General features: G+C 39.7%; 1 protein-coding gene across 1 annotated transcript in view; it reads left to right on the top strand.

Moving 5' to 3' along the window:
* MEE49 (Ribosomal RNA processing Brix domain protein) overlaps positions 1–3487 on the top strand; it is a 96651-nt gene extending 93164 nt beyond the window's left edge. The window contains exons 10-11 of the mRNA XM_086490883.1: positions 2986–3075; positions 3220–3487. Of these exons, the coding sequence (XP_086347009.1) occupies positions 2986–3075; positions 3220–3258 (129 nt within the window). The 3' untranslated portion in view covers positions 3259–3487. The remainder of the gene's footprint in view (positions 1–2985; positions 3076–3219) is intronic.
* The last annotated feature ends 8623 nt before the right edge of the window (positions 3488–12110 follow it).

Below are 12110 nucleotides of genomic sequence, written 5' to 3'. Positions count from 1 at the left end.
CTTCAGGCCCTCTAAAAAGCAATCGGCATGAGTGTGGAGAAAAATCTTGGCGTTCTTTTGATCAGGTCAAAACATATTCAACCTTTATCCAGGGTTCAGTTCTCTCCCAAAAGAATGAGTAAGAAACTGAAGTTTATCAAGTACAATCTCTAAGCCTTGCATTTATCAAAGTCGCTTTCTCGGCTCGGTAGTCAACCATGGCGTAGTTTTTGTGGTACCAAGGGATCCGGAGTAGAACGTCACTCGCGTGCCCTGAACACCCCTGTCATTGCAAACAAAGTTTGCCAATGCTCGGTGTAATGGCAACATCCCATCCAGGTGCCAATCGAACTACCTTTGCGTGTGGCGTCAGTCTATCAGGCGTAATTCCAAATCGAGCCGCCAATTCCAAGTGAAAAGAAGTTGGCCTTGGCTCCTTCAAAAGAGCTTCCTGATCCTTCACTTTGCCCCAAAAGCAGCAAAGTTTGTACTTTCATTCATTAGATTCGGTGCAGGTCCCACGCCATGTGGTACCAGTTCTGCTTTTCTATCTGCCTTTTCTGCCACATTCCTTAGGTGCTCTCGAACTCTCAGACCTGTCGTCGTCTTAATCATTCTGTTCTTTCTGTGCCTTATTAGGGCACCTAGCGGAGATATGTCCGTGTTTCCCGCATCCAAAGCACTTCCCCTCTTTGATGAAGCGAGCTCTCTTCTCAGGAGTAAGCTTGGGTCGTGCATCATTTTTCTCTGGGTTGCTCTTTTTCTTTCTACTTTCTGTGGGGTAGGTCAGACTGCCAGAGTGAATGGCAAAGCCCCGCTTCGCATGACTAATCAACTCCTGAGTAGAAGCTGACTTTTATTCCAAGCAGTGATCTCGGATCTCTGTAGGTAGACCCAAGGTAAACCGCTCAATCTGTTCTCTGACGAGATCTTCTTGAATGAAGAGGCGGGTAGAAAAGAGCTCCAGAATCTTTCACATAAGCATTGATTGTATCTTTCTTGGTCATCCAAAGATGGTTCCAAGCAGCTCATATATCTCGTTCATATTCTTGCGTCAACCAAGAAGAAATAAAAAGCTTCTTAAATTTCAGCCATTTAACTGGCGCACTCTTGTTAAAAGAAGCGTGGACCACCAAGTACGAGCATTCCCCTGAAGGTAAGAGGTAGCTCTCCGAATCTTGGAGTGCTCTGAATAGCGTCCTCCCGTGAAAGCGATGTCAAACTGTTGTATAAAAGACAAAGCCTTCGAAGCATCTGAGTATCCTGAAAAAGTATCAAACTTGATCGAGTGGCCACCTTCCTTAAACTCTCGGACTTTCTTGCTTTCATCTTTGAGAAAGTCATATTGGTTGGCTTTGTAAAGATTCTTCTTGTTCGCATAAAAGTTTCCATGATCAAAATGTGAGCTGTCTGTAGATCCTCAGTAGAACTGTCAGTCTCTGGGCGAGATGTAGCCTTCTTCTTGCCCTTTCCGAAGCTTTGTTTCTTGCTTCGCTTTTTACCTTTTCTGTCTTCTTGGCTCGAATCTGAAGAGCTAGAAGAACTGTCAGAAGAAGAAGAAGAAGAAGAACTGGGTACTCCTAATCGAACAGGCTTCTTCTGTTTCTTTGCCTTGTCAAATGTCGATTGACGACCCAAATATCCTGAGAAATCGGCGCTTTTCTTCTGCTTTTTTTTTGCGGTGCTTTTTGGCTTTCTTTTCCGCGTCAAAAAACTGAGCAATCCGTGCATCAACCATGTTCTCCAGTTCCTTCTCCATATATTTTCTTGGAGGCAGAAGGTTTCTTGAGGGCGGGTTTCGGGAGCGGTGTTGTGGTTCTCTGCCACTCCATCTCTACCTCTTCCAAAGAGGTGTGGTTCATATATTTTGCCATCTTTGGGTCCTTGGCAAAATTGAGCATCGTCCTTGTTGCATCGCCGATCAACTGGCGACGCTCCATCTGTCGCCGCTCCGCCTAAGTAGGCCAAGGCGGGCCATACTCTCTGCCGGAATCTTCGTTGTGATCCCTGCCCGCATCTCCAGATGCAGAGGGAGTCGACTGATCATTGCGTGAAGCCATAGGTGTCGCGGAAAAAAAAATTCAGGGATCAGATTTCCCGTAGAAGAGAAATCTGCTGTGCTCTGATACCGCTGTAACAGACTTGGACACTCCAAGTTAAAAATCAATCGCGACAGCACCAAATAACCACTTCAAAACAATTCATAGATCACAATAGATTTGCACTGGCCTGGCGGAGTTCCGTGCCTAGAGATATTGGCCCCAAAGACTGGCGCCCCTTTCGGTATTTCTTTTTATATTAGTCAATTCAAAGTACAAGAGAGTGGCTAGGGTTTCACTCTTAGACTCTGCGTCCAGATGCCTTGAGAAGTGAGGCCCTCACCACTAATTTAAAGGTACAAGGGATGCCCAAAAGCAGAGCCCCAAAAGCTTTTAAAATAAAAAGCATCAGTTCTCTCTCTCTCTCTTAGAGAGTCCAAAATTCGCGTCACTCATCATTTTCCAAATTTTTTTTTTCAGCCTCCGCGATTTCCGGAAATTAGGGTTTGCATGAATTTTAGGGTTTCTGCTGTCCGCCACATCATCACTTTGTGACAGAGAGCACAAAATGCCTGCCAACAAAACCACCAACAGTGGCAATGCTGGAAGCTGATGTGCTGAGGGCAGCAATGCCCGCAATCCAAAGTACAGCCTCAAGCGTACATTAAGCATGAGTGGGCGTGCTGGCTACAAAGAGCTACGCGGAGTCCGGATGCTACAATTTTTCCCGAAGATGAGATATCCCAACTTTTTCCTACAGCAGCTTTTAGAAAAATAATTATTTAATCACCACACTTGGACGCTCGTCTCTCTGAGGTATTGAGAAGAGCAGTGTCAAGTCCCTTAAAAGTAGAGAATTTTGTGCTGAGGGTACAAACTCTGTCACTCTTCACTTTGTCAGGTTTCATTGTAGATTTAAGAGATTATGCCTATACTTTATCTTTTAACATGGTATTTAATGGTTCAGGAGTGTGGGCCTCGATTCACTTTGAAGCTTTTGAGCTTACAGAATGGGACGTTTGACACCAAATTCGGTGAATATGAGTGGGTACACAAGGTACAGGGTTATTGAATGAGTTTCAAGCTTCCTTTTTGGTCGTTAATTTTGACTCTGATTTTGTCAGTTTCAAAATTTTATGGGCATGTTCAGGCAATTTCACTGTTTAGGTTTGTGTTTGTAATGTGGCTTATTTTTTTCCAGGCTGATATGGACACAAGCCGAAGGCGGTTTTTCATGTGATAACTGGCTGGCTGCAATGTCTCTCAAAAAAAAAAAGGACTTAAGTATAGAGGCAGTATTGTTATGGAAGATTGGAGGTTTCTATAGAAAGGATTTACTGAGCTTTTTGAGTTTGAACTCTCGGCAACATGCTAAAAATTTTCACAGGGGGGCTTTGGCTTGTAAGTTATATTTTGGTTATTAATGTTATTAGTTCTTTAATATTTAAGAGATGGTTACGGTTGGGTCATATGCAAAGCATACATCTGTCGTACTGAACTTGGGGACAATTGAAGGTTAAAAGGTCGGGTTTCTAGAGGTTCCGGGGGCAAGCTTCCTGTGGTAAATTACCTGGCGTTTCCCTGATTTATACTAGCAAAAACAGTGTACAAGTAAACATTTTAAGGGTACATGACCTCGGACCGTTCTTGTGTACACCTATGGTATTTTCACGTTCTCTACCAACAAGTCCTATCGTTGCACATAACAGATAAGCTAGTGTCTGTCAATTTAGTCAGTAGTCTAAAACCATTGCTCATTGTAACTTGTTTGTGATTGGCGTTTGAGATCTCAAACTTGCAGGAGCATTGCATTGCATTTTGACAACTCAATCATTGACGTAGACCAAAATTGCCTTGAAGCTTGTGGAAATTCCCATTATACCACTAATTTAAATTATTACCCAAAGGACCTCAAAATCTACCAAGAGCCTCTATCCCATGTCAATTTCCAAACATCTCTCGAGTTGTTATATATGGTAGTGTTTCATAGGAAGATTGGTTATCACGTGATAGAAGATAGACCAATGGTTTTTGATTGTATTGTGTAATCATGTGGTGATATTCAACTACCTTGGTAGGGGAGAAGAATCTTGAGTTAGTGTTATGAAATTAATTGGTCCCAAGGTAAGGCATAATGCGATCTTTAATCTAGACGCTTTGGGTCATGATAAAAACATATCGACAAGTTTTGAGTCACGCACAACATAAACAATTTTCAAATAAAGAAGGGCTTAAGAAAGGTTTAATCTATCAATTTAGAAATGGCTAAGAGATTAAGTTCGTTCATGCCATAAAATTATGTGCGAGCAACTAGAACAAGCCTTTATTGAAGCTAGATTGTATAAAGAAATTTATAACCTTCATTCACATCCAATGTGGTTGTAATTTCCAATATCAAACCTGAAGAATGCAATCGATTTAACCCACGAAAAAGCAATGAATGTCTTGGTCGGTATATGTATAAGTATCTAGCAACATCAAGTTGAAGTAATGTGAGCAGAAAAAGATTTAGCACTAATCTTGATATGGACCACTTTTCTGACCATTGGTCTATGATGTGAAAAAATACATTGGTCTTTGAGTCAAGTACCTAAAATTTTGTAGTTTACTAAACTTTGGCAAGTAGCAAATGCCACCAATCTATATGCAGGTAACATAAAAGTTTGAAAGCTTTAATAACATAGCTTGAGAGGGATTTTTCAAAGAAGTTTGGGCTTTCTCAAAAGTATTCGATCGATAAAATTGTGTTGGTCAAATTAGTCCTTAGAGATGGCCTTGGAAAAATAAAATTAACCCTTAATTTACTCTCACAACTCATCTCTCTTTTATTGGAGGTCTCCAATAGCTATGGTTGCATTGAGACTGCATACGCATAATGGATGATGTCTCCAACTTTCTTTTGCACCTTCATAGCATTCTTCATCTCTTGTTGATGAATTACTCTCCACTCTCAGAGGAAAAAAATGATCGTTGATTGGATTAGAGTGAACCCAAAAGATTGCATTGATCGTTTTGTTTCATCTTAATATGCAATCTGTGTTATGGCTCATGAAAAACCTCTTTTACATTCACCTTTGTATGTATAGTTTTTCCATATGGCAAACACGAGTATGCAAGTAAGGAAAAAGTATGCAACTTTAGACCCCCACAAAATCCATTTGTTACATGCATACCACATTTCAGTGTTCTTATTAGAAAACTTGTTGACCATTGCTTGAAAAGATTGCATATACCAATGACCATCTAGCAATGTCCAATATAGTCAGATTTTCGACTCTCAATATCAATCAACTAGATAGCTTCATTATCTGCATGTGTATTGAATTAAAGTCGAGCCAAATGTAGTAGACAAGAAGAAGATTGTAGTGTGTGTGTGTGTGTGCGCGCGCGCACGTGTGTGTGTAAAGGAGAGAGAGAGAGAGAGAGAGAGAGAGAGAGAGAGAGAGAGAGAGAGAGAAATTGGGCTTTGTTTTCATCAAAAGAATGTTGCCTTGTTTTTTGACGTGGATCCATTTTTAGTCCGTTGCAACCATGATATCCCACTTTTCATATGTGTACCTCACAAAAGAACCATAAGAAGGATCATAGTTATGTAAATTGATGATTTGGAGAATTATTTAATATTTTTTCTATAAATGTTATTGAATGTTTGGAAAATGCAAGTTTCCTTGCATGGGAGAGTTTGCACAATACTCCCAAACTTTTTATAATACGTGGGAACGTGCCATTGCCATGATGGTACGCAAATTCTAGTGTGTTCATCTCACGGCATTGTTAGTACTGAGTAAATATTCAAGTGTGTTCATCTCGTGTGAGCAAATTCTAGTGTGTTCATCTCACGGCATTGTTAGTACTGAGTAAATATTCAAAAGCTCCTGCATTACGTTTTATTTTTGACATTCATTTGTCGATTTCTGATAAGTTGCAATGTTGTCAGCTGAACCTTTGTCATTGAGCTTGCTGACATGCTTCCAAGGCTGCCCCCATTGGTATATCTTCGGATCAATACAATGCAACATTTATATGTCAATCAAACATGGCCAATATGAAATCCTTCTTGAAGGAGCCCCTAACTAACAATCTCATGAAAGACCGAAAAGACCAACCATGAAAATGTGGTTCTCTTTACTAGGCATAATGACATAGTTTTCCCTCATGCTATAAGGAAGTATTTGGCTATCGTCTAGCAAATCTAAGTGACTATACTCATTGAGCACCCTGTGTTGCATCCAACAAAAACACTTCAGAGCTCTCTTGACAAAGCCCTTGCTGGGCACCACACTTCTATACGAGTACTCCAAGAGTTTTTGTCTAGCAAAAAACCCTCACTTCGCATCTAGTTGAAATAGCGGAGAGCATCCTTTCCACAACCACCTTGGGCATATCGTGCAATCAACTCACTCCAAGAGACGACATCCCCGGGGGGATTCTCATCAAGAACTTTATGTGATTTTATGAGAGTAGCTCAGTTTGCATACATATTGATTAGAGCACCACCAAGCACATCTTTTTCCACTTTCTTTAATAGATGCTGACGAGAAATCGTATCATGAATTCACACGTTTGTGAAAGCCTTCAAGGTGCAATTAGTGAATGCATTTGGAGCAAGGTCTTCCCTTCTGGTTAAAGCATCTTAGAGCTTCTACGACCACCTTGGGAAAACCTTGTAATCAACACATTCCAAGTAATGACATTCCGAAGAGGATACCCATCAAGAAATTTTCATGCTTTCATGAAATTATTGTAGTTGGCATAGATATTGACCAAAGCACATCCAAGCATGACATTTTTCTCCGATAGTCCGTGAGCAACAATCTGATCGTGAATTCTCTCACCCATGTCAACTTCCTTTGTAAGGCCACATGCCTTCAAGGTGGAAGCAAAAAAATTGATTACATATGAAGAAAGGCCTTCCCTGGAGCATTGACTGAAAACAAAAAATGAATGCATCCGCAGTCCAAGTAACACATTCAGGATATGAAGCCCATCAAGAACTTCTCGTACTTTTGTGAGAAAACAACATTTCAAGTTTCATGTGCAAAAAAATATATTTGAGAGTATATAAAATAATGGAAAGATCTACATGTTTGAGATGGCCATTTGAAGCATATCATTGTATACAAACAAAAATATGTTTTTATGAATTTGTGAGCTTTAGAAAGTGATACATTGCTTACCCTCTCCATTGAGGACTCAAGGTGGAAAGTAGAAGTGATTTGATAATAAACAACAATTATTGGATCATTTCAGATATTCAAACTGTGCATGAGAAAACATTGATATTTTAGCTCTTGAGACATAAGCATTCAAAACCTCAAATACCTCCCAAGGTGGAAAGTAGAAGTGCTTTGGTAATAAGCAACAATTATTGGATCATTTCAAATATTCAAAATTGTGCATGAGAAAACATTGATATTTTAGTTCTTGAGACATAAGCATTCAAAACCTCAAATAACTTCAAAATTTCCACGTAGATCAACTAAATGTGTCAAAGTACCTGAGACTGACACTGTTGGGAGTATTTAAAACCTTAATTTTAATGTTATTGTGGAGAACTCAAGATATTTAAGAGTTTTTGCACAATAAAAATTCAAGATAGAGTTCAAGCAATGAGATATAATTGAGTTAGGGAGCCAAAAAAATATGTAGTTTCTTGGTTTCAACATATAGAGTCATTTGTAGTTGTCAAACTACACTAGAAAAGCCCCAATTCCATGAGAGGAGCTTCGGAAGGCCAAAATTATGCTTTTAGTCAGCACATGCTCAAGTATGAAATTATGTCTATAACTTGCAAATTGTAAACACTACGTACTAACACTTGGATTTTACAAACATAGAAAAGGTCATATGTACAAACACATATAAGAATTTTATGATTTTTTTTTTGTAAACAACTTGAAATTCTACTAAAATTTATGACTTAGAACTTACCATAATTCTCTCCATAGGGCTGGTATTTTGACATGGAGAAAAATCCATTGATTTCTTTCCCTTCTCCTATGAACGTTTCTTCTTCCTCTTCCCTACCCTCAAAGATTGTATTATACCCAGTCTCTCTTAATGGGAAAATCTTAATACGAAATCCCGTTGGAGGGGGGACCGGATCCACATAAATCTGGTCCTATTGTCAAGTTCTCTAAACTCTCTCTCTTGCCAAAGTATAGTTCATACCAAGTAAATTAAGTACTATGATTATGTTGCTACCATCAATTAAGTTCACCCTCTATGCTCTCAAAGAAGTCTCACAAAAATGCTTTCTTTAATTCTCCTAATTCCCTATTCTCAAAGTTCATAGGCCATTTTCATTACATTGGTTAGAGCTATTGGTTTTACTTTTCTTGCTTAAGAAGAGAGGTCCTTAAGTTTTCCATGAAAGGTTGGGCTTGATCATTGCAATAGGGTAAGTGGGAAAAGGATCTATTATCTTCGTTGAGAAGGAAAACTATAGTCTTAATAATGGAGTCTCTCAGGGCTTGCCTTTGGCTTACCATTATTGAGCTACTAGCAAGCTCAACAGGAACTATAATCAACCAAGTAATGTTAGATCCTCTCCACTAGTCTTTGCAATCAACATTGTCTAAACCACGGGTGTGGCTGCTTGAGAACTAATTCTCAAAGGTAAAGAAGAGTAGAAACTAAGGTTTTTGAGGGTACCAAAGCGAGACCAAAGCACAAAGTAATTTATACTTACGTTTAATTGGCATGGATGACAATAACCAAGAGAGTAGAATGAACATTGATAAATTTGATTTTGCCACATGAAGGTGCTAATGATGATGTCCCCATGTTTGTTAATTATCTTGTTACTAGGTTGCAACAAGCTATGGGCAACCTTGATTTGCAAGCCAAAGTTACTCAACAACTTCTTGCTTATGGGATTTCCCTTCCTCTCCAAGAGGAGAGAGAGCTTAGGAGGCCTCTTGATGAGATCCTCAAAAGAAGACTCTCTCCCATAGGAGAGGAGGAATCCAAAGAACAAGAAAGTAATGAATCCCTAAGTTCCTTTGAAGATGTAGCTCCATGAAGACGGCGGTCTAAACGATCACCAACTCCTCCCAAGAGAAAACGGTCAACCCACAGTCCTTCTCCTCGTCACTCCAAAAGGAAAGAGAGGAAACAAAGGAAGAAAAGGGTAATAAAGAGATAACCCTCTTCTTCACCTTCCTCCTCTTCCGACTAAAGCAATAGCTATTCTCCTAGAGAATACAAGAGGGGAGGATATCACAAATCTTACTTTGCATGGCGAAGGTTACAAAAGCTCAAGAAGTTCAAAGAGGGAGGAAAGAGTATCTCTTTTCTCACCTATGATGGGTGCCATTGACAAAGTATTGGCCTTCATCCAACAATTCAACGTGGCCTTTGGAGACGAGGGTCTCATAGAGTCCTCCAAGCTATGTCATGTAGCTACGCCATTCCAGATGAAGCAATTCCTTGCAAGCAATGCAAAGGACAAAGTTCTTACCGAATGGTGGACTTTAAAGCTTCTCCCCCATGAGTCTATCCACAAATATGTGGACAAGTTTTCAGATTTACATCTCAAGGCTACTATCTTTCAAAAAATAGACTTCGCCAAGCAAAAGCAGAAATTATGTGCGGGATTACCTGAAGAAATGGCCGAGTATGTCAACTCCCAACGGCTTGGTTCTATCACGGAAGTAATCCACCACTCTATGGTTTCTTCGTGCATCAAAATCCAACAAGGGGCTAAAAGGAATGCCAAGCCCATGGAAAGATCGAAATGAAGCAAAGGGAAAGAACAATGCTCATAATTCTTCCGAAGGAAACTCTATCAACAACAATAAAGCTAAGGAGAAAGGAGTCTACAAAGGCAAGAATCAACTTTCCATCGAGGAGCTAGAGTGTTATCGCAAAGATAACCAATGCTTGAAGTCCAAGGAGCAAGGATAGGCCTATCGTGCTTGCCCCCAAAGAAATGTGTGCAATGAGCCACCTATAGCCTCTATGGTTGAAGCTCCAAAGGGGATGTTCATTGCCAAGGATTTATCCTTTCCTATTCTTGAGGAAAGATGCAAGAGCATGATGCCTTTATTTTGTTTGACCCTGGTTCAACTCATAACTTCATATCCACGGAGTTGACCACCAAGCTAGGCATACAAGCCCACGAGATGGGAGATGAGATACATTGAAAGCTGATGGAGCTATCAAGGGACAAGACATTTGAGCTACTCCCTTAATTGGAAAATTGAGGCTTCATGTCTAAAGCTATGTGGACAAAGAGGAGTTTTTCATCTCCTCTCTCAAACATGAGGATGTTATCGTTGGAGCACCATGGTTTAACTGCATGGCTTCCAACATGAAGTTCGCTGAAAGGAAATCTACTTCACCTTCAGGGAAAAGAGCATATACATAGATGCTAATGAGTCAAGGAACACCTATCCCTGGTAAATATGCTTGCTTTTGATAAGTCCATGAAAAGCTCTACTTTTGCATATATGATTTTTGTTGGAGAATCTATAAATGATTCCAATGGTTTCACAAGCAGCAAGAAAGGGAATCTAGAGGAATTAGACTTGTCTAATTTCCTAAATGGATTCCAAGATGTTTTCATTGATTACATCCCTAGTGAGCTACCTCCAAAACGAGGGATGATGACAATGCAACAGAGCTCCTACCAAGAATCTCACCACCTAATAAGTCTCCTCATTGAATTTCACAAGCTCAACAAGAGGAGATGATGAGGCAAGTGCATGAATTGGTGGAAAAAGTCATGGTGAGGCCTAGCTCCTCTCCATTCTGTTCACCAATACTTTTAGTAAAAAGAAAGATGGCACATATCAGATGTGTGACGACTATAGAGCACTAAATAAGATCACTATAAAAAACAAGTTTCATGTGCCACGGGCCACTCAAATTGTCTTGAGGAGTACAAGCGACACCTCTTGGTAATCTTTCGTTGAGAGAGAATAAGCTTTCTATTAATAAAAAGAAAAGTGAATTTTTCCTACAAGAGATTCAATATTTAGGTCACATTATCTCTAAAGATGGCACCCGTATGGATCCAACAAAGTTAGAGATAATTAAAGGATAACCTAATCCAAGGAATCTATAGGAACTATGAAGCTTTATAGGTATGTGTGCATACTATAGATGCTTCATAGAAAAGTCCTCGCTAATAGCATGCCCATTACATGCCTTAACAAAAAAGAACATTAAGTATTCATGGAGTGCAAAATAGCTTAGAAGGGTGTGCTTGCGCGTGCCAAGCATGGGAGGGTTGGAGTTTGGGTCTAAGAGTGTGCCCCACTTTAAAGTTTAAAAGTATCTTCTCTCTCTTTGCTCTCTCTCTCTCTCTCTCTCTCTCTCTCTCTCTCTCTCTCTCACACACACACACACACACACACACACACACACACACACACACACACACACACACACACACACACACACACACACACGATAATGCCAATTAAAAAGAGCCACATGCTTTGGAATGGGTAGTCATATGTAGGTAAATTAAAAAATGCATGATATTTCACCTATCTATCATACTTTAAAGTTTAAAAGTCTCTCTCTCTCTCTCTCTCTCTCTCTCTCTCTCTCTCTCTCTCTCTCACACACACACACACACACACACACACACACACACGAGCCCTACTTGCTAAACTAAGATTTCTCATATGCATTAACTTAGCTTTGAACATCAGTTCTGGTGATAGTTTTGGTGGCATGTGTGGTTATCAGCTTAACAAATTTCTTCTGTATCTACTATTGGTTAATCTTTTGGAGTCTTGCAAGTTACTTAATGATGAAAGCATTTTTTCTTTGAGTGCATACCTCAAGGTATTACACGCTCTCTCTCTCTCTCTCTCTCTCTCTCTCTCTCTCTCTCTCTCTCTCTCTCTCTCTCTCTCTCTCTCTCTCTCTCTCTCTCTCTCTCACACACACACACACACACACACATATTACTTAATCTTTTTAATATAAAATGATCCTACTTGCCTTAAAGTGACATTCATCATATGCATTACTTAAGATTCATTTTGATTTCTTATATGAATATACTACACATCTCTAATCTTAAGTAATTTTTTTTGTACAAAAAACATATTCACTAAGAACTTACATGGTGTC

Source organism: Adiantum capillus-veneris, chromosome 19 (assembly GCF_014529385.1).
Source record: "Adiantum capillus-veneris isolate H3 chromosome 19, ASM1452938v2, whole genome shotgun sequence".
NCBI lineage: Eukaryota > Viridiplantae > Streptophyta > Polypodiopsida > Polypodiales > Pteridaceae > Adiantum > Adiantum capillus-veneris.
The sequence above is the reverse complement of the archived record's forward strand: the minus strand, read 5'-3'. Positions and strand labels throughout refer to the sequence as shown.